This window comes from Rhea americana, unplaced genomic scaffold, assembly GCF_003343005.1.
Source record: "Rhea americana isolate MKP2758 unplaced genomic scaffold, rheAme1 scaffold_12, whole genome shotgun sequence".
NCBI lineage: Eukaryota > Metazoa > Chordata > Aves > Rheiformes > Rheidae > Rhea > Rhea americana.
Window position 1 is genome coordinate 3638974 of NW_028185261.1, and position 23611 is coordinate 3662584.

A 23611-nucleotide genomic window follows, 5' to 3' on the forward strand; every position below is an offset into this window, starting at 1 on the left:
ATAATTATGAACTGCATAATAAAAAAAAAAATGTTCATTGGTACCCTCTTCTAATAAAACTGAGTGACTCATTTTAAGTAAATGGAATGGGTTTTTTTCCTCAATTGTTTGGGATTTTGTTTGTGACGAGTGTCTCTATTACTAACGTTCTGGAGGATTACCAGTATTTACATACAATGCTGTACAGAAGTGTATTAGGTATTAAAAATTGAAGGCTTTCACTCTAGTCTTTACACTGAAGATTGTTTTTACTTTTAGACTTTACACATATACATTTTTAAAGCTTCAATTTCAAAAATCATAGTGCAAATTTGAATTTCTGAAGTAAATTCAAGCACATACATAAGGCAAGTCTTAAAGGTTACTAAGAAAACAAATGAAAAAAAACTCAAAAAACAAAACCACCCCAGAACTCTCTTCGTCCAGTCTTGTATTTTGATAGCTGACTGTTGATACTACTACTTAATATTTTAGTTTGCACATGATAAAGCTTACCAGAGCTTATTTTTCATTTCAACTTTTGTTGAAATTTTTGTTTCTACAAATTTGGTGTAGCGATGTTCCTTCTTGCACAAGAATATACCGCAGTCAAAAGGCATGTCAGTTTATAAGTGAGTTTTGATATAGTATTTACCTTCCCTAAATATCTTTTTTTGCCAAAATATTTTGTGCACTCCAGGTGTATTGACTTCTAGTCATAGTAGTAAAATTAACCACAAGTTTTAAGTTACATTGGGAAAAAAAAACATATCCCAGAAGTACTCAATGCAATACAAAATGTTAAGTAACGAATTTGTGTGTGAAATAATTACAGTRCTTTAGCAGTAGGTAAGGGACTAAGCAACTTTTAAAACCTCATATTTATACAGTCTTTCAAGAATTTGGCAATTTTGAGCRCTGCAACTGGGATATAACTTTTAGGAGAAGAATAGCGAACTATTCTGAAAATCAAGTTCAACAAAAACTTTCTCTAAATTTGGGATACTAAAAGTATAGACAAATACTGATAATTGGAGCCAGGATTTTAGAAATATCTGACAGTTTTGCTAAGTCTCAACAGGAACTTAAGAAGAATAAATAAAGTAACTTCAACTGGCTCCTAGCTGTCAGAAGAAGCTGTCTCGCTTCTCTTCCTCATTTGGAGTCTCCTGCTCCCGTTTATGTACAACAAGCTGGAGGTCTAGGCAAAAGCAATAGCCACCTTCCTCCCTCCCTCTTCCTCCTCTGTTTTTAAGACAGAGGCTCTCGCTGTCGCACACACTCTCTCTCTCTCTCGCACACGTGCACACACACACACACACACACACACAAAAGAATAATTCAGAATTTGGGCCAACAGCATCGGTTTGACCTTGCTATACACTCTTTTTCCCCCTGCAACTGTTAGCACCGGTTAATCTGTTTTCTCACTAGTTGTTTTAATCCTATTGGCATTAGTCCGTGACCAGAGTGGCAGTATTCATACATGTCACAGGGAACTGTCCCACATCTTGAAGAGTCAAACTAATTGCCTGTTGCTTTTCTATCTTTATGCAGGGATTAAACTTTCAGGTTTTTTATTGGCTGCATGAAAYACGCTGTTGTGATGTTTTGGATTACATGACCCTGTTCAGATAAGATACACAGTCAATGCCCTCCTCTGTTATTGTTTGAGACTTCAAATGTTCTTTTCAATTAATGTTGGCATTAGAAATGGCTGGAAAAAAGCCTTAAGAAATATTTTTGTGGCATAATTTGCCTCTGCACATGTTTTATTTTACAAAATAAAATATTTACCATTTTAATTGTTTCTTTTTTAAATGAACATAATGAACATTTAGTTAGGAGTACAATGTAATTTGACTGCCAACTATATGTTTTCATGGGATGATTTTCTTTCACTATAATATGATAGTAAGATGTTTGAACCTTTCTGAATTTGCAGACTACAGTCACACAATATAAAGTTTTATCAGTCACTTTTTTCACATGCTACAGATGCTGCTAAAGGGTTAGTTCCTATCTCTAAAAGGAAGGCAGAATGCTGTGATATCTTAAATACTGTCCTATCTTCCAGAAGAGGTCCTGCATGAAAGTAATTCTGTAAATAATTCCTGAAAGCTATTTTACTGATAGATGTTTCTTTAGCAAAATGATAGTTTTCTAACTTCATTATTAAAATAACTCTAATTTTTACTCCAGAGTTTCTGGAATACCAAAAACTACAACTTTGTTAATGGAGTTTGGAAGATTTTAAAGTTATCTGCTAATGCACAGTTGAATACTGTGGAAAAGTGTAGCAAATTATATCACTTATGTAATTTTTTTTTTTACAGAAGACCATTGATGTTGATGAATGTTCTCTATATACGCTTCTCTCTCTCTTTCTCTCTCTCTCACACACACGAAATTAATAACTTAAGTTTTCTCCATTTGAGCATTTTAATAACTTAAGTTTTCTCCATTTGAGCATTTGAGTAGTTGGTAGAAATACTACACTATAACAGGTATGGATATGGCATGATTGTTTTAGACACCGAGGCTAATAATTTTAACAATATTTAGAAACACTGGAGAAAAGGCTTCAAATATGCTAGCACCAGGGACAGACAAGCATGAAAGATTAATGTAATTTTGCATATAATGATGCACATTCTTACACAAAAAATCCATCTGCAAGTGTCATGTCAGTCAGCAAAACTCTTTGATGGGTGGATGCAGCTGGGCTGTCTCTTCTGGCAGAACTGGCCTAGAAAATGCTAAATGTAGTTACGATGCTTTGTGCCATCTGTAGTATGCCAGTTTATCCTGTCTTCACTGGCATTTGCAGTACTGTATAGGGTATCAACAAACACGGAGACGTCAATGTGGAGTGACAGATTCATTTCCTCCAGAGGCTATGAACTCTGGTGTGTACTTGTGCCACCTTCCTCTCTGTGTTATATTCTGTTGTCACTGGTATTTGGCTTGATTTCATATTTCTATGTTTAACTCCTCGTATTTTTTGTTTTAGCAATTTGCATATCCTAACACAAAGGCAATTAGATTCGATTGATAGTGAAATATTTCAGCCTTAACTGAGGGTAGGCATACATTTTCCTGAAGTTTACCAACTGTCATGCTAAAACTTCTATTTTGACGCAACAAACATTTTCTTTAATTCTCTAAATTTAAATGTACCAAATAGCCATATGTTTTGTCTCAGCTAAGTATTAACATCATGTCTGTCTTAATGTAAGAGTAGAATATGCATACTTTCTCCTGCTTTCAACATACTTAATGATTAAAAATAAATTCTGAACGGATTTTATGCATATTCCTTACGTTAGAAGGACTAAAATAAAAGCTCTTATGTTACTTATTCTTCTAATACTTRAATATGTTACTTTCCACAGTAACTGAATATGAAGGACATGCTCTTTCAGTACTTAAAGAATGTGAACTCCAGGCATTTGATGGGTAAGTTGACTTGTGAGGAATGGTAATAAATCCTGTAGCATTAGTTTTTGTTTGTATTYCATCCAAAACTATGCCAATAGATGTTTCATGAGTTACTGTTTCAGATATATATTAAGACTGAGAAAAGCAGTTCCCATTAGACGTTGTGGGGTTTTTATAATTATCACTTTCAGGCATACACATCTATTTGTAATTTTCTTGAAAAACAATTAATAAATGTAAAGCTTTCTTCAATGTGTTTCATGAAAGCTGTGGCTTCCRTACTTCAAGAATGACAGAAGTGCTGTGTATTTCACTCCATCCATGCAAAAGGCTCTTAAAGAGAATGTTCTGTCCAGAAGCAACTTGAATGCCTTAAAAAAAGAAAGGCTTACTTGAAATCAGAAATGGAATTACATGCTCAGACACTTAAAGTGCAGACATATGGATCAATCCTGCAATCTTTGAAGTCTTTTTTTTTTAACCTTACTGGGAGCAGATTCAATAATAAGAGTAGTTTTGTGTACTGTGGAAGTCTGAACAGCAGTTGCTACAACTGTTACTTGAATGCTTGTTTTCTTTCTCTTTTTTTTTTCTTTGTATGTATGCAGTAAGCCATACAAGAAGTAAAACACAATAGCATCTTAAAGATCCTAACAAATTTCTAGTAGTTCTAGAGCTGTCTTACAAAGTTGGGTGAGCAAGTATATTTGAAAATGTAAATACATATTACAAATTCTAAGGATAATTTATTTCAGTTTAAGATGAGTCTTTTGGGGCAGTATTTGGGGAACTGGTTTGTCCTTGGAGGCAGGTATAAAGATGGAGAGRGGAAAGCCTGCACTGTATTTTCTTGCATGAATCCCTTCTCTGAGTCATATTTTATTTATTTTATCTTTTATCATTGGGTAAAGTCCTTGGAGTAGTTCTCCTGCAGGACTTACCTCCACTTGCCAGAACTAAAGGGAAAGAGGAACAGTAGAAGCTGGAAGACTTGAGGGTTATCATACCCTAAAGTCAAAATTATGGTAGAATTTCTGAGATGAAAAGATTTCTATGCTTTCTAAATTAGCTGATATAAAAACAGGCCAGGGTTATGAATAGCTTTGGGAACAGAGCTGTTTTTTTGATCATTTTGTGTAAGTGGCTCCTTTTTTCTTTTTTTCTTTTTCTTTTTTCTTTTTTCTTTTTTCTTTTTTCTTTTTTCTTTTTTCTTTTTCTTTTTCTTTTTCTTTTTCTTTTTCTTTTTCTTTTTCTTTTTCTTTTTCTTTTTCTTTTTCTTTTTCTTTTTCTTTTTCTTTTTNTTTTTCTTTTTCTTTTTCTTTTTCTTTTTCTTTTTCTTTTTCTTTTTCTTTTTCTTTTTCTTTTTCTTTTTCTTTTTCTTATGCAGCAATTAACTAGATTTTATTATCAGAAGATATTTTTGTTGGTTCTAGTAGGTGAGCTGTATAGCAAAATACAATTGCTAGTCTTGAATTTCACTCTGAAATTCACTCTGATTCTTTACATGTTAAATAACAGTAGACTGGAAGGTTACTACTTGCAGTAGTAAAACTGGAAGTTTTATATATTTGTGTCTCAGTGCTCTCTGTAAGTAATACTGCTATGTTTAAATTTTTTAATTTATTATAAATATTGTCAGTGCTATTGCTGGCTGGTTTATATTCTCCAATTTTTCAAACTCCCACTAAATTTTGCAAGCTCATAGGCCACTGCGGCACACCTTGGTGGCAAATATGGAGAGTGTGGTTGTGATGCTGCTCTTCCAGCTACATTTGCTTGTTTGCGCTGTGACAGAAATAGACAATATATGTACATGGATTTCCTCCATAATCAGGAACCTCAGCTATTGCAGATTTCTTTAAAGGAGTATCCCAGGTTAGACACGTGCACAGTTGATTAAGAAACTTGTCACCCGATGGATAGGCAGATGTTTGTTCCCCGAAGGAACTGTCTTGAAGGTCTTAGTCAAATCTGTCTGCTCAAGACTTTCAACTGTTTGTGTACAAAGGTTTGTGTTGATTTGGTCAGATCTCTAATTCTGACCAAAAAAGGCAAGATTAATGTTAAATTAATAAAAATKAAAGTGAGTGTAATTTTTTCTTGTTATTGATGTTCCTCTGACTCCACCTCTGTTTTCAACAGCAACAAACATAGCCCCCCAGAATCAGAATAAAATATATCCATTTTCAAAAATTTTAAGTCCCTGCAGGTGGACAGTTTCTCAGCTTACAAAAATTCCTGGGTTTGCTGCAGTGCCACAGACTTTTAAGCCTTGATATCAAACTATAACTGAACTAGAATCGAGACAAACAACAGGAGATTACTGTTAATGATCAGGAAGAGAGGGTCCTCCAAACTTCTGTTTTTGTAGTCTTACCCTTTTTGATGTGAGCTGTATTCAGCTAGACTCCTGAAAATTTAGAAATGAAGAAGTAATTAGGAAATAATAACAGGAACTGAAGAAAAATATTACAGAAGCTGAGATAATCCAATATAATAACATCATGAGTATTTTCTTACAAAGAGCTTATCAGTTTTATCTATTTTAATTATTGGGCATAGTTTTACAACCACATTCAGATTTATGAGACTTTAAATAAACGTCTTCTAAAGTAAACCTGACGTATTTACAAAAACCTTTAACTGTAGAAAGACCATCAACTTTAATACGTAGTGATCTAGAGAATCACTTAATAGTTGCTTAAAGCAAATAGATAACAATAAAAAAGACACTGGCTGTAACAGACCTTTTACAGACAAATGCATTCCTCTCTATTGCCATAACAGGTGAGACTTCAATTACATGCTCCAGAAGCGATGATTAAGTACCTTCATGCACAGGATGGCTTGTACTAGGTTTTTATACCTTGCTAAATCCCTCACTGCCTGTGTAGCATGTGAGATTAGCTGAATTTAAAGTGTATTTAGTTTTGTTGTAATATTTGAGTTGTTATTAGAATGGCATTTAAAAAGCTGTGGAAAGCCTATATGGGTCAGTATTGTAAGATTTAAAGAACTTTTCACTTAAGCACTTGAGCACATGCTTATCTCTACCATCTGATTCATTCTTTGGCTCCAGTGTTCAGTGCTCTTATATATGTTTTACATAACGTGTGATACAGATAAATTGTTAAATATACTTATTTCTACTCAGAAGAAAGTGGAAATAAGGATACATGTGCTCTGTTAGTTAATGTTTATTGATCTGATAGTGAAATCCTAACTTATTTTAAAGAGCAATAATCTTTAGCTATTTGAAATACTGTTATGTAGATGATGTGACAGCTACCTTACATTTGTTTGATCAACTTTGAAACAATTTATCTTGCACTGTYTGTCACCTTTGTTTTGTAATAGGGTAGTTTGTGTTGGTGGAGATGGATCTGTCAGCGAAGTTGCTCATGGTCTGCTACTTAAAGCCCAGATAGATGCTGGAAAAGACACAGACTACGTACTCAGGCCTGTCAGAGCACCACTTCCTCTTGGAGTAATACCAGTGGGTGAGGTGAAAAGTACCATTACAGTTTGTTAATCATCTGTTTTAAATCCCTCTGGTATGTTTTGAAGTTTGGCTACTGAAGCTTCAGTTCCTGAAGGGAGCTATTGAATAAAATGCCTGAAGTTAGTGATTTAGGTTGATTACAAATGACTAGATTTCATGTTTTGTAGAATTTCCTTCATATAAACCCTTGTTTTCTCTTCTCCCTCCAGTTTTCTTGGCAGGTTCTCAGTTGGATTCATGCTTAGAGTCTATTTATAAATGGTGTCCCAGGAATATCTGTTGTGGATTATATAGGAAAATGTGTTCTGCACACACAGCTGTATTCCACAGGTCTGAAATACCATCTCTTTTTTGAAAAAAATCTTCCCTTTTTTTCTCATTATGTTGCCTGATTTCATTGACTTATATCTTGTTTTATCTTGCCTTTCTCAGAGTATAATTTGGACCAGGCAGAGAAGCTTCTCTAGAATAGATAAAGACAAGGATAAGTCTGCACTGATGCCTCAATTACTTCCTTAAAAGAGGAGGGGTGTTTTTGCATGGACAGTCTCCTCTGGTGTAGATGTTAATGTGATTATTTTGTAGCTTTCAGAACTCTACATCTAGTAAGGTAAAATTCCATCCAGCCAGATGAACAGCAAATCATTCTTTTCAATTTGCTACAAAAAAATTAAGCAAGTCACTCCAAACTTGGCAAGTTGCAGTTTTTTAGGTGCCCTGACTTGCTTTGCTTTACAGATTGTGTGCAACAATGAAACACTTCTAAAAGCAGCGCTAAAATGAGCGATAATTTTAAAATGCAAGATTACACCAGCTTTTTCAAGCTGAGCTTGGAAAATGATTCAGTGTAATAATCTGAAAACCACCAAGCAAACAAGTTCTRGGCCAGCAGTTTGACGTTAACTTGTCAGTTCAGTTGCTGTGGATGTCTCGGTGGTGGTGTCACCTAGAACCTCTCCAGCCCTGGCTCCATGCTCGGTGGCTGTGCTTAGGTCACTGCTCCTCTTCGTTAGTACTTACATGCTTCAGATTAATGCTGAATGTTTCGTGATCAAGACAGACGTGTATGCCCAGAAGAATGCTGTTTATCATACAGCTGGAAGCAGTCATTACAAGATGGTGAGACCAATTTATGTAGGTGTGAGAAACTTCTTGGCAGATATCACAAACTTTAAGCTTATTTTATTTCAATATTAAATATACAATTATCCAAAATTATCCCACTTATCCAAAAGTGATCATGTAGAAATAGGTAAGTGTGATATTTGTGTTTGTGAAAAAAAACACAACTTGAATGTTGATTAATCTTTCTTCTCTAGAAATCTATTTACTCAATAGTAAGATTTTCTAGCTGAGTAAGAAARAGAAGCTATATTATAGGATTACATTATTTGAATGGATTAAAATCTCGAATTTTGGCCTCTGTTATAAATAGTTAAAACAGCATTGTGAAGTTGCAGCCTGCCTGATCAGAAGGAGCTGCTTTTGAAGCAGTTTGCCTCCTGACGAGARAGGTCCGGAGGGGAGTGTGTTTCTGCTGGAGTACTCTATTGAGCTAGCAGACCAAGCTGCCTTATTACGGTCAAAATCAAATGGCTCAGATGTGGGGAAGCCTGCAGTGGTACCGCTGGCCATTAGCAAGAGTGGTTGTTGCTATGGGAACTACTGCTGAGAAACTGTACTGAGGGGGAGTCGGATAAAAGGGGGGGGAACCTGGAAGGACATTAGAAAAGCTGTCCAGTCCTTACAGAATAAGAGACAATCTGTATCTGACGACGGAGAACCTTTTTGGTCCTGAATGGTTCATTTAAATAATTCATGATTTCCAATTAATTCAAAAGCAAAGTATTACTGAGGGACTGTTAATTTCTGCGATATTTCAGGCAAAGAACCAAAATGTTGGTGCAGTTTTCATCAGAATTTTAGATATGCTTGACTAGGAAGTCATTACATCACGTTTATCCGTTTGGATGGGGGAGACATTAGCAGGCTTATGAATATTCATGTTGTCTGGTTAATTAAGTTAATTGTACTGCAGAAGTGCTTGCACTTCCAAGGACATCCCTTCCCTGCCTCCCACCGCCCCCATTTCTGCGGGGTACCTTGCTCAGCTTTTCCTGGCCTGCAGATACTTTGCCCTTACTGTGAGGCTTTTGCACGTTTCTTGGGAAATGTGCAAACATTTCYGGGGCTCATGTAGAGGAGAAAAAGTTTAGGTGTCTTGGGAAAATGAATAATGCTTAAAAAAAATTAAATCAGCAAAGCTTACGTGCCAGCATTATCTTCCGTACGTTACCTTTCACTGTTTTGGCTCCGTTYGTAAACTTTTTTGGGGCTTCCCATGTGTGTAGGAGCTGGGCGGCGAGGCTCTAACGCGTTCCTCGGTCGTCCTTGGGACGAGAGCGCTGCGCAGGCTTCGTCGTACGCGTGTGAGTGCCTCGAGAGAAGGCGAGGGAGCTGCCGCCGCCTGGCCGGGCTCCCTCGAGGTTCGCAGCCGGCGGAAGGGCTCTTTCCGAGCAGCGCTTAGGTTTGGGAGCGCAGGGGGAGCCTGTTCGGTTTCGCGAGGAGTCGGTCTCTGGCTTGTTTACCTCTGCACGKGTCAGGGAGCTCTGCAGACTTGGGAGAAGGCTGCAATTGCTTATGCCTGTCCTGTTTAGTAGGGATGGGATTTAATTCTCGTTGAAGTCAAGTACGAAGATTGGTATTGACTTCAGTCCAGGTCATTTGTTTCCTGTTTGCTGTCTTTATTGATAAACTATGTTTGCTTATATGAGGAATCCCCGTTTTAAGACATACTGAGCCTGATCTTCAGAAGTATTTTTTTTGCCCYGAGTTCTTTTATTAGCTTGATCTTGTGTGACATAGATTGTTTTTCTTCAGAATAACAACTTCCCTATTGTCCATTTACAGGGTGCAAACTCAATGTACGTGGCTTCTAATAATCTGAGTTGCTTGTGATTGCACGTTTACCCTTTTCTGTGTTTTTGAAGAGAGATTTTCTTATTCCATCTCCAAAATATTCTCGCTTTGTTGTTTTTTTTAAAAAATGAAATTCTTACAAAAGTCAGTTAGAGTTGTAAAAATGCAAGCCAAGGAGCTGCTTTTGAGCTATTTCACTGACTAAGCAAAAGGAGTTGAATCTAGAGGTTAAATGGAGTGAGCCTTTTAAACAAGAAAGGGGTGTTGGGCATATATTTCAGTTAGTTTGTAAGAACTGCTTTTTAGATTAAAGCTAAATTGTTTAGGTTATTTTGTCCCAACATATCTGTATAGAACTATATTTTATAGTCACTGAATTGAAAAGCTTACCTGTTTTTGCATGTKAAATAACATCTGGAATTAGAATGATGACTTGCACTTTTATGCTTATTGTACAGAAAGGAAAATTCAAATTATATGGAAAATATATTTTTAGCAGTTATTGGATATAAATTATTGAAATTATAGTATTCTTAATGAACTACATCTCCTGTTAGCATTCTCCGTGTTTTTAAAGAGACTGTCTTCCAGGAAAAAAAAAAGCAGACACGTTTTGCTTTGAACCTACCAGTGTCTGTTTCTTGCAGTACTTCATAATCCCAATTTGCTTGGTTTACTTAAGTGTTCTTCCTTCTTAAAAAAAAARAAATAATAATAATAGTATAGTTGCCTATAGAACTTTGAGAAATGTAGTAGGTTTCTTTTTGAATTATTCAAAAATAAAAATGGCCCCATTTAGAAAAGAGACAATGATCCCTTGTTTGTAGATCTACAGACCAGGACTTTTTAAATAAGGCAATGTCTAAAAGTTAGCTGACGCACAGTGTTTTATGGCCTGTAAATTGAAGTAGATAGGCAAAATGCAAATGTGTGTAACCATGTTTCTTGCCCAGGAAAGGTGACTTGCACGTCAGTCAGGCGCTGCCAAACGTGGCTCTTCGGAACCATGCTGTTTTTTCCTTAGGCTACTGATGGTTAATTTTCTGTTCTTCCAACTCCATTCCTATCCTGGTTTTAAAATTAATCCCTCTCCGGCGCGTAGTGGTACGAGTGGTCTCCCAGCGGTCCAGGCCATGACAAAGATGAGGCGGATGGGTCATTTTTAGTGCGTTGAATGGAAGCCAGTAATTTGGGGGCCAACCAAATTCTACATTATCTTTTTTCTCCCCTTGGTCATTAGCTAGTTCTTGTGCATAAAACTGACGTATAACAGTCAACTAGTCTTATTTGCTATAGTTGCTAAGAAAATAAAGTGTAGTCTGCTTGAGGCAAAACAGCCAACTTTGGCTGGATCAAGCAGAATTTTGTTGGTTTATGGCGTTTGTTTTTAATGAATTTGCAGAGAGCATTTGGTATACCTGTGGAGGTTTTAATGGTTTCGATTTGTGCTATTCAGCATTTCTTTTGTTACTAAGACTAAATAACTTGCGCTGTTTTTTTTTTCTTTTGAAAATGCAGTAAATGTCTCAGACCGTTCATCCGAACCTCTGAGATCTATTTTTTCTATTTTCATGCTTGTGTTTCTATTTTTCATGCTTATTTTTTCTATTTTCATGCAGCTCTTATTTTTACAGTAGTTTGTGTTCACTTTTACAGGTACTACTAATATTTTGGCTCACACGCTCTATGGTATTAAGCATCCAGTGACTGCAACATTGCACATTGTAATGGGTAAGCATTTTTACATAAAATTATCAAGTTTTAAATAATGAAACAGCATTTAAAAGTTTGCCCCAAAAGTAGATTACCAGTTGTTTAATAAGTACGTAGCATTTTACTTTATCAAGGGAAATTGTATATTGCAGGACTTTGAAATCCAGGTGATTCTGATTTATACTGTATCTGAAAGCTTATGATTCTTCAAGTATAACTTAGAAACAAAGACTGTGAACTTCATCTTCTAATATCAAAAATCTGCAATGGAATAATGTCTGTTTTTTGCATTAATGCCCTTTGATTGATGTTCCCTTAATAAATAAAAAAATAAATAATAATAAAAAAAGATAAGTAACCTTTTCCAGACATGGTTGTGTGAGCAGTGTTACTCTTTTATTCTGCGATGGTTGTTGTGCAATCGTTTGATTGTTTAAGTTGAATGTGCCCACAGATAACAACAGAAAAGTAGGCAATACTATCTGCTTGAGAAAGTGGTTAGTCTTCAGGGAAGTCTTCAGGGAAGTACTGACATATTTCTGAGAAGGTATTGCTTACCTGTCTGTTTCTTTGCACATTTCTTTTAAATACAGCAAATTTCATTGGGAATCTTTATTAGCAGGAAAAATGTATCACTTGCCATTCAGTCTGTGCAGCAAATAGGTTTTTGAATGTGAAAATGTAATTATGTGAACATAATTCGCAAACCTTTACTTCAGTACTTAGGAAATAGTAAATACTTAGCTGAGCAATGTTAATATTCCTCTTAAAGCAATTTTTGTTTGGGATACATATCCTTAATGGAAAGAGGATAATGAGGAAAGTAGTTTCATCTTCAGCGTCTGCTTTCTAGAGTTTACAGTCAGCAATAGAAGAGTCATTGCTCTGTTTCTTAGCTAGGAATACAGAAGTCTATATGGAAAATTTAAAACTGTGTCTCTTTAATTGGAAAAAATCTAACGGAAACTGGAGGGTCTATTAAATGCAATTTTTATTCAATTTTATATATGCACTCTTGAACAAAATCAGATATTTAAATTCTGTAATTGTGAAAATAAAGACGTCTGAAGCTTACATTTATGCATTTTACTGGAGGCATTGCAGAACTCTTGAAGTGTGCTGCTGCTAGAAGTACAATAAGTACAAATATATTTGGTAGAAATTTTGCAAATATTTATGTAGCAATAATGTATTTTCTCTGATATTGTTCTTTGAAAATCTGAGCAATAATTAAGTTGGACCACGTCTGGTCTGACAGAATAGCTGAATTTTAGTCATAGAAATTTTTAACTTTAACATTTTGAAGCATCTGAACATTGTTCTTCAGAATTACTATTTTTTAGAGTCTAAAGTGTATCTAAATTCTTTCYGGTTTTCTTTGGTAAAACTTGAGTTCCTGAAAAGAAAAGGGTCTGGACCTTTATTAGTTAAATTAGGTGGGAAGGAGATAGTAAGTTATTCAGCTGGAAAAACAAATGTTTATAATTTCTGATGTTATCTCTGAAATTTTAGGACATGTTCAACCAGTTGATGTCTGCACTTTTAGTACTCCAAGCAAGCTTTTACGTTTTGGGTTCTCAGCTATGTTTGGCTTTGGTGCAAGGACTCTAGCTTTGGCTGAAAAGCACCGTTGGATGCCCTCTAATCAGCGGAAGGATTTTGCTTTTATCAAAACACTGGCAAATCTCAGGTATGCAGTGACTACTGTACTTTTTCCAATATTTTTCATTTTCTTGAGGAAAGTGCAATAACTGAGATGTGGTAAAATACAGACATGACAATTTAATTGGAGCCAGTTCCATGTGATGTGTACCCTTGTTACAAATATTACCTCTTTTTTAAACTGTATATTCAGCCTCTTCTTAGAATCGTTTTAACTTTGATAAAAGCCTGTCTAACAGTCAGAGTATTAGTTTATGTAATAATAAATATCCATGCTTTTCTAGGCCAGAGGAATGTGAACTATCATTTCTACCTCTACAGATTTCACAAGAAGATTCTCATGAGAATGATAGGTAAGTGAAAGATGTTAATCCTCAATCTACAAAAACCTGTATCTTGGAAGATACAATTGTACTAATTCTTAATTTTGTGCCAATTGATCATCAGGCAAAAAGATCTTAAAGATTTATTTTGACAGTTGCTAACGCAYGCTTTGTAAAATGTTCCCTTTCTATTTATGAGACTATGGAAGGATTTGTTACAAAGCAGTCTTCTACTTTGTAATAATACTATTTTGTTCAGTTTCATTAATCCCTTTTCCATTGAAATATTACCTTTTTCTTAAGTAGACATTGCTTAAATATGCTAAAATTACTTTATTTTACCTACATATTTTCACCTTTCTAGAAGGAAGAAAGAGACAATTAAAAAAATAGGTGAGTTTCAACTTAATTATTTAAAAGTGAACTGTGGCAGGTTAAACTGAAGTAATACAGAATTACTCTGTTATATTTAGGCAGCAAGGATCAATGGCACAGGATCCAGGGTCACTTCCTGAATGTGAGCATTATGGCAATCCCTTGTCTGTGCTCAATGGCACCAAGAGGCTTGGCACCTAATACGAGGTCAGTAGGGGTTTAGGGAATTAGTCCTGTCTATAAACTCTGACATCTTACCTTAAGACCTTGGCTTTTCTGAGAATCCTAGCCTGCGTTTAGGCAGTCTGGACCCTTTGGAATGGGGGAGGGAGAATGGACGGCAGTAGACTTGATAATCCTAGGAATTGTAATCAGTTTTTAGATCAGGCAAATAAGGTCAAGTAGTCTAACTGGAATAATGAATGGATAATTGCTGTGACTAAATTAGTTGGCAAGTCTGACTTAACTAGTTGTCATCAGGCAGTCTGTCATAGGTTTCAGCTGTATGTAAAACTTCGTTGGTTTTTTTTTTAATTATTTTTTTAAACTGTAAAGATGCCCTTCATCTTTCTTCTTACAGAAAAGAAAAGAGAAGTACGAATCTTTTTCTGCTATCATCAAAAACTGAAATTTGCACTGTATTTTGTCTTTTTTTTTGCCAAACTTAGAAAATACAACTTTATATAGACTCATATGTTTCCCCAAACCATATATATAATCTATCTGTGGATGCTGACTCCCTTTTGCCTTTAGGTTGTTGTTGAGAGTGTGCTTTGTGGTGATCAAAATAGCTGTCGGATGATAAACACTTGTACTTGCTGTAYGCCGTTGAAGGCTGAGTAGAACAGCAAGTACAGACTCCATAGTCTGTACGTGAAATATRACACCAGTCCCTCAAATAAGACATCAGAAATCTTGTATACAAAACTGCTCTTATAAAAGATTATGGGATGAATCTGTTCTCTTTCATTTAATTATCATTATGTGCTAATATATGTACCTTAGAATTGATCAGGAGTTTTAATGTTGTACTTGCTGCTCTGGTAGAATTTGACTTGTCAGAAACAAAATGTAGAAGCAGATATTTTTGATGAAGATTTCTGAGAAGATTTCTATGCTGCTGGAGTCCTGGTAAGCCCCATACTTCCAGGTAGTGCCCAAATGCTGTCCCCCTCCTAGGCACTTGCTTTGTTCAATATTTCTACTCTGCATTCCAGTCGGCTGAAAAACTCTGGCAAGAATTGAAGAAATAAGTCTTTTTTAGCTTTGCTTTCTCTTTCCATCTGTTCTGGCACCTGTTTTTCATGATAGGGAATTTTATGGCAACTGAGTGCAATTATTGCAGGTTTGTGTGAAACTGTGTGTTTCTCCTACAACTCAGTTGCTCAGTAGACCCCACTATCTCTTCATATAAGGAAATATTAGTTATTTTAAATGTTAGGAGTGCAGTCCTCCGGTAAGAAGAGTGGGCACTTCAGAAATGTGCTTCGTTTCTGACTGGGAAGCACATCTTGACTGCAAKGCTTTTCAAAGTGGGATATATAAGTGTTGTACTAATTATTGCAGATACAAGACCAACTGCAGAAGCATCAGCTAAGCTCAAATGTGTTTTCGTTTTGTCCTGTTTTCCACAAAAGCTTCTTGCAATCTGAGAATGAATGTTTTGATCATTGCATGTAACTCCAGTTTTATACTAGCCTGAATTTGCAAAAGTAGGTAAATATTTAACTGTCTACACTGAGAGACATGCGAGTTCGTGTGTCTTACAGTGTAGGCATCAGGCTTTACTGCAGACTGGACTTTCAAAGGAATGAATGAGAATTGTCATCTCTGAAAATATAAGGATGAAATGGAGAATGCGTTGCCCAGTAATGCATTATGCCCTTTTATGGTAGGAAATATGATAAAGATACAATTGTTTCAATTTCATGATCCTCATTTTCTAGCTCAGGAAATTAATGCTATGCTAGGGGACTTGTTTAATAGTTATATCAAAATTATCTTTCTAGATGGTAATCTGTTGTGGTCTGAGAATATTACAGATGCAACAGTTAAGTAGCCAGGGAACTACGAGTATGAATTGAAGATCTGTGGTGTTAGGCTAGAAATATACACACATACATACAAACAAATCTTAAATTGTAACTTTCAAAGCATACATTCTGAATATATACATGCATATTCAGAATATATRAATTATATAATCTCTATATAAAAAGCAATCTATGCATTCACTGCCATGTTCATCAGATACCTTTTTCTGAAGACTGGTTTGTCTCTATAACTTAAATGGGCCTTTGGGATGATTGTATTAAGCCTTGAGTTGCTAGCTTTTGTGACAAGGCATAGCTGTGTTAAGAAATCTGTGACTTACTTACTTAACACTGGCTGAGTGTCGTGACCCAAATTCCTGAGGATGCTGAAATATCAATTGCAGCTTGATACCTAGTAGCACTGAGGATCTGAACTGCAAGGTCGTTTTGATTAATCTCTCACCTATGACATTTAGTTCTTAACAATGTGCAAAGCGTAACTAGAACTCTACTGAGAATTTTATTAAAAAAGTTTGTGTAGTGGTGTAGGCAGGGATCGGGGTCGTTGTTAGAGAAGCCTGAGCGTGGCTGGAGGAGGTGAGTGATCCCATCTGCACTGGGTCACGCGATGGGGCTGCGCTTGCGTTCCTCGCGGGAACGGCTTCCTGGGAAATCTCTCGGCTCCCAGCGTCTACGGAAATCATTAGGCTATGTTGGAAAAAAGCGTAARAACAAGTTTGTGATCACCAATGTTTAAAAATCATCTGTTAAGTAAAAATGCAGAATTTCTTTAATTAGCATATATTATGTTCAGTGGATTATAGATAATGATAAGAGAGTACACRTTAATTATTACAGTGTTTATTATGTAGATGCCAAATAACCTCAGCTGCATAATTTATATCTGTCTATAGAAAATTTCTTTTGGCAAGCATTAAAAAAAAATGACTTTTTCCCTATTGATTTACTTTTGCTCCTASGCTTGAAGAGCCTCTTAAACTTTCAAATTATAATTACTCTTAGGGACTAAGTCTGTCTGCTTTTCAGGTTGAATAATGGAAGCATGGCTCTTATTGTTGTACAAAATACTTCTCGTGCGGAGTTTATTAAACACCTGAAGCGATACGCCAGTGCAAAAAATCAGGTACTGTTGGTTTCTTCCTGGTAATTATAAAAAGAACAGTTAACCATGATGATATAGACATGCTGTAAGAGTTAATGTTAGCAACCTCATAAAGAGACTTAGCTTCCTGTCAGAATACATTAGCCCCATTTATCTGATTTTTTCCCCCCTTTTTTAAATCACCAGACTAATACCGATTAGCCTATTTCAGCCCATCTGTTGTGGTTTAACTTGTATTTGTGTTGTTCCATACTTCTATGAGCATAAAGCCCTTKCACCAAAAAGAGGAAATAAATATGTACTAGGTTTAAATTTTGTATGGTACAGAGAATACAGACTGGGGGCGGTGGCGGGGGGAGGAGAAAATCATACAACTCTAAGGAATAGAGGAATAGGAATAGGAAAAGTCCTTAATTTTGGCAGATTATTGCATGCTGCACTGGGAGCAGTAGATTGTTACCACTGATCTTAGCAGACAGTACATGTTCCATCTCGTTACGAATGTTTGCAGAATTGTATTTGAAATTGTGGTCAATGTGTCTCTGAAGCAAAAATGAAGCACCTAAATATGGTGGCTTAGCTCTGTCCTGTCTACTCAGTGCATARCCTAAGCATATCCCTGCAGTCTTTCACACCAGCTTGTGTTATATGAAATCATTTTTACAGGAAGGTTTAATTTGAATTAATACACATTCAATATTCAGAGACTTTTGGGAGGAGGTGGATAGTTCCATATAACAGCACTAACACTTGAGTGTAGGAAATAGTTTATGCTGATTTTGTCATTGTTACGTTTTTGGAGGACAGCTCTGATTTTTTTTTTTTTTTTGCTCTCTTCATCATTAGAAATTAGAGAAGGGGATGTGGACCCTCCTTTAAACCTATAATAACGGCTTACTGGATATATAAATAGCCTCATTTAGGATGAGATTCCTGGTAGTGGTGAACAGACTGTAGGAAAAATGCTGCTTTGACTTTCAGGTATTCTGAAAGCATGTGTAGGTTTGAAGTGTGAAAAATACACCATCTTGGCTGTAAATTGAGCAACCTTGATATAGAACCACAAATTGAATATCACTGTTTCTTCTGAGGCGCTGTCTAGGATAAAAATAGCACATTAATCTATAAATACTAACCAGAATATTTCATGCGGTCAAAACTAGAGTTGAGTGTTCTCATATACTTAAATTAAAAAGCCTGCTCTTCTTAAGAAGTTCAGTCTTACTAAGCTGTCGTCTGTGTCTTTACTATAAATCTGTGCTTGGTTTAGTTCAATTTCCCCTTTGTTGAGACCTACACTGTTGAAGAAGTAAAAGTACAACCAAGACTTAAAAGCGTCCAAGATGATACGTACCTGAATACCACTTCTGCAGAAGGAACTTACCCTTGGAATATAGATGGAGACTTAATGGAAGAAGCATCTGAAGTTCACATTCGGTAAGGCGAAGTATTGTATTTATAGACATTATACCAACAGTGAATCAGTATTGCAATCTTAAATGTATATAATACAAATGACACCTGAGTATTGTAAATACCACAGTAATAGTTCTTAGGTGTTACGTTGTGCACTGCAGTCTGATCCTGTTGTAATTCCGTGGGCCTCTACTCAATTCCCTTATGCCCATCTTTAAAACGGTTTATGACCGGTATGGCCTTTTCTTTCTGGCCCATCATCAAATGTTCTTTCACTCTTCTTGTTCCTTCGAGGAGAACAGCTGTATGCAAAGGTCTGAGTCCTGGGAGGAGCTGGCTTTGAGATAACGATTCCTGCTTGGAAAAGCCCTGTCTGTAGCTTTAGCAAAAACATAGTTGTTCTACAGTGGGAAATTCAGTGCTGCTTGAGAACAGTCTGCGTATCTAGAATCAGGGAACGCGATCAGTACACAAGGAAGATGATCAGTAGAACAGAATGGGACGGGGCTTATTCTTCTGCAGTGCGCAGAGGATCAGCTGAAGGCACAGAGCTCGCTGWAACATGGGCCGGTTGTAAAATGAAAGGGGGGTCATGTTATAGCACGGGTAAGAAATTAATACATACTTCTAAAGATGACTGTGTAAGAGTTGTCGCAAATACATTCAGATGATTTTATTCCATGTTCATAGAGATTTAGTCTCAAAAAAGTGAGACACACTGCAAGAATTAATGAAATTGATAGTTTGACTTCCTCCTTCACAGGGTACATCCTCAACTTATTGATCTCTATGGAKTGAGCATTGATGAACTGGAAGGTTCCAAAACAACATGCAATTGTATATAGAAGGAATACACAGCTTTTTATGCTGCAGGTTCTGCATTAAATAAACCTTTTTTCATCTACAGGCACATCTTTTTAAGATCCCAGTCTTTCACTCACTGAATTTAGTGGTTGTAGCAGAAGCTTAATTGGGATGATTATAGTACTTCTGGTTTTAAATATTTTTATCAGGTTATATTTAACTGTAAAGAAGCTGTCTGAGTATAAGAAAAAATATATTGGTCACTATTTTATGAATTCGAGGTTCTAAAAGTGTACATCAGAATAAAGTATTTTTCTATTAATACCTTGTATTTGTTGCAGTAGGTAAAAATTTTTACTTAGTCTGCTGTTGCGATCCATTTTATCAGGTAACTCAGTTTAAATAAATGGATCTAGTTAGCAGAAACTAACTAGTGGCAAAATACTTATATTTTTGATCAGGTATTTTGACTTACAGGTATTTTTTTATGCTCTGTTAATATATTTACTTTCAGCCCACTTCTAGTCAAACAGTAATAAATGTATAGCTAATTTCTTCTACTGTTTTTCTTTGAAATGCATTCAGAAGATTACTGTTTGTACAAAATATTTTAAAACTATTTAGCATACCCTAAAAATCAAGTGATAGCGTAGTTTGTTATTGCCAAGGATAAAACTGTGCTATGTACAATTGACTCAGTTTTTGCAACTATCTCACAGGACAAAAGCTTCATGTTTATTTTTGGGTAATTTCTTAATTGAGGTACCTGTACAGGTTAACACTACTTTTTCTGGGCACAGGCTTTCTCTGAGATAGAAAATGTAGTAGACTGACAAGACTATTRGTCTACAGGACCAGAGGGATAATGAATGTAGTTTTATTTACTTGTGTCTGAAGTATTGCTCAAAAGAAGGCTAACAAGTAGTATGATGAAAGCTGCATTGTCTCATGACTAACACAAGTTGCTTTAAAGCTTAAAACAGTTGAGTACAGTATTAAATCCATTCCAATGTCAGAGTGTCCTTCTGAGGACAAAGATCTTCCTTAGGTCTAGCTTGAACCTCTTGTTTCAACTTACCTGAGTAGTCTTCAGTTAAACTGTTAYAATTGATACTACTTTGATTCTCTATCACATCAAACACTTTTTAATGTATTTAAGGCAATTCAAACTAAACTTCCTAAGGCTGTCTAAGACTRTCCTGGCTACGTGTAACGGATTAAACTGTTTTGTACAAAATTGAAAATTAACAAACAAGGTAATAAGACTTTGCAGAAGAGACAGCATTCAAGGGCTTAATTTGGGGGGGTCTTTTTTAGTAAAGTGAAACTGAGTGATACTTTAATCTTGCTGTCATCAGGACTGTGCATTTATTTTCATGTCAACCTTACTTATAAATACTCTGTTTTGTTTCATGTCCTAAAAATAGTCAACCAACATTTATATGTTAATAATAAAATAAAGAATATACAATTTCAAAATCAGCATTATTGTATTTATTGGCTTAGATAAAACTGTTTTAAGAAAGACAAAAAATGTTTAATGTCTTTGCAATGTTTGTATTAAAAGGAATTATAATGCTTTTTTCAGTATTTGAGGTATGTTTTTTTTACAAATGCTATCATATCAAACTAATTTACGTTCAAAGATYTTTTGGTTAAAGTGCAATAATTCACTAAAGCCATTTGGAAAATAAACTTTTTGAATATATTTCATAGTCTTGCAAGAAAATATTTTACTTTTCACACATTTTATTCTGATTTTTTTAATATATGCACATTCATTTGTCCTTACACTGCACAAGATTTTAGAGCAAAAAGCTCCTTTAGAGTGAGCCACATCTTTGGCATCAAAAAAGGTGAAAGAAAATTGTAAGTGCTCAGCTTACGTAGAAAAATGGTCCCTAAATAGCTAGAATCTTTGGCCAAGATGGCTTTTATGGCACCAGATACACTCTCTTAGCAGAATTGCTTGCTGAAGACATGCTGTATTGCTTTTGAGTCACAGGCTAAYTCCATATGATGATGTAACTTCAAAACATATGCACATACTACATTCATTTCTCTGCACAATTCTGAAAGACATCAAAGATAAGACAATAAAGGCCATATATCAAGCTGCTGTTGCAATTAATTCAGTTATTGATGAAGCCGTACATCTCCAGTTGTACTGGTAAACAAATCCACTCTTCCCCCCTGTTACCTGTATTGTTTCACTGAAGCTAGGTGGCAGTGCAAACTTACCTAGCTGAAGAAACTTCCTGTAATAGCAGAACAGTGGTTTGAACCATGTTTCTATTCAGTTCTTTACCCTTCCACTGAGTGGCTGCTCTGGCTGCCAGTTTGGATGGTACTTACTTGAAAACACTTGCTGACAAAGAACCCAAGATAGATAGCTCTCCAGGTGACTTAAATACTTTCAGGTAGCATGTGGCACATCTAAAGATAAAATTTGGCCCAGTAAGGGTTTCAGGTTCTTGGCATTAGCAAGTACACTGGTGAGACCTATTCATAGAATCATAGAAGAATAACAGTACTAAACACTATTATGATAAACATTATGAACAATCTTCAAATAAATAAAAATAAATACTTGCTTAGAAAAAAGCTCACAGGGAAGTCTTTCACTACAGAAGTCCAAAAACATCATGGCACTGGTATTTGAGGAAAGGAAGAAACAACTAATTCTGTCACTTTTGCACATACATATTATGCTAAAGATGACTAAAATCTATGATCTCTAATAAATTGCTTTTTCTATATTTGAGGTAGGATTCTGTGCTGCATCTCCAAGCTACAACACAGAATTCTCTGCTTTAAATTCACCTTTGACCTTACTGGCTTTAGATTGCCTGGGTGTCTAAATCTCTTAATTGTCACAGCTGTGAAACCTGCCTGTGAAACCAAAGCTTGTGATGTTACCTTTGAGATTCTGATAGTCTTCTAAATATGCATGTTCTACATCTGGTCTCCCTCTCTGCTTAAGCCATTTTTACCCTTGTTATCTTGCTTTGGCAATTTGAGAGAGGATTTCTTATTACTTGTGCTAATATGGTTGAGATCTCATTGTCCAGGATTGGCTAAGCTTTACCACTTTGCAAGAACTCTTCTTTCTGGTAAGTAATTATTCCTCTCTTTAGTGTTCTTCTGTCTGTCTGAAATCAGAGATGATATATAGCATTTCAAATACTACTGTAGGACTTCAATGCAAAAATTGTTTTACCATATTCATGTTAGAAAAATAACTACATTAAAGGGTGGTCTTCCACATGGGTCAGGGAAATGAAATGTATTTTCTAAGACTGATAYATGCTCATGACCAGTTTTCTTGTCATTGATGTTCCTCATGTGAATTAACCTGCACCTTAAATTCTTCATTTGGAAAGAGCTTTTATTTGCCATCTCAGTCATCTTTATTCCCACTTGTAAAACTCCAGCTGTTTCTTCTGTTCTGGTCTTGAGGGACTGATTTGTATTGCCTTTTGAAGAAGCCAATCTGAAATACATAATTTTGGAAGCTGTTGGCACATGTCAGTAAACCTTTGTTATCAGAGCTAAAAATATAACAAACTAAAATGAAACGTGTGTCTACTGTGCTCATGAATGGGTTGATATTTGTCATTACTTTGTCACACTAAGTAATCAGTGTTACTTATTAATCAAAAAAGTAGATTTGCTTTTTCTAATTCCTTCATAATATGGAAGGAGGAAGGTGTCTCTGAAAAGTGGGAGGCCAATACTCTCTTCCTGCAAGGAGTTAAGAACAAGTGGGCTGTGAACTGTGATAGTCCACAGACTCCAGTGTTTTTTAAATGTGAAATTGTATTAAACACAGGGTTTAAATCTTTCATTTCTTGTCTTTCCTGGAAAAAGTGACAAATGGAAAAAGTCTGTGTGTCAGTAAAGCTTACAATTGCTTAATCGCTTGTCAGAGTAGCTGCTTCATTCAACCTTTTCTTTTGCTACTTAGACATAGGATTTGTTAGCATTTGGGTAGTAGCTTAAAATCTAAAACATTTTATTCTGACCAGTTATGTTCTAAACAATTACTGATCAGGTGTTAAAAAAGTACATTAAATAGGGAGCAGCAGCCCACAAAAATGTTCTTTTTGATCTCATTTTATAAACCTTAGATAAAATATAAACTATGGGAAGAGGTTTGTGTTGCTGAATAGCATAAGATGTCAAATATGCACAAGATGCAATACGGAAAACAAATATTTTTCGAAAAAGCAGCTTACAAAAGGAGGTTTTTTTTCTTTAGAAAGGATAAACCATAATAAAATATTCTTTATCCCTTAAACTTCARTAATGAATCCAAATG

General features: G+C 35.6%; 2 protein-coding genes across 2 annotated transcripts in view; one reads left to right on the forward strand and one right to left on the reverse strand.

The window, feature by feature from the left end:
* CERKL (CERK like autophagy regulator) overlaps positions 1–19624 on the forward strand; it is a 32306-nt gene extending 12682 nt beyond the window's left edge. The window contains exons 3-12 of the mRNA XM_085321152.1: positions 3375–3438; positions 6778–6920; positions 11498–11572; positions 13067–13244; positions 13501–13569; positions 13904–13932; positions 14013–14121; positions 16995–17091; positions 18341–18507; positions 19250–19624. Coding sequence (XP_085177278.1) covers positions 3375–3438; positions 6778–6920; positions 11498–11572; positions 13067–13244; positions 13501–13569; positions 13904–13932; positions 14013–14121; positions 16995–17091; positions 18341–18507; positions 19250–19331 — 1013 coding nt within the window. The 3' untranslated portion in view covers positions 19332–19624. The remainder of the gene's footprint in view (positions 1–3374; positions 3439–6777; positions 6921–11497; positions 11573–13066; positions 13245–13500; positions 13570–13903; positions 13933–14012; positions 14122–16994; positions 17092–18340; positions 18508–19249) is intronic.
* Positions 19625–20780: 1156 nt separating this feature from the next.
* ITGA4 (integrin subunit alpha 4) overlaps positions 20781–23611 on the reverse strand; it is a 42569-nt gene continuing 39738 nt past the window's right edge. Inside the window, exon 28 of the mRNA XM_085322024.1 lies at positions 20781–22783. Within this exon, the coding sequence (XP_085178150.1) occupies positions 22691–22783 (93 nt within the window). The 3' untranslated portion in view covers positions 20781–22690. The remainder of the gene's footprint in view (positions 22784–23611) is intronic.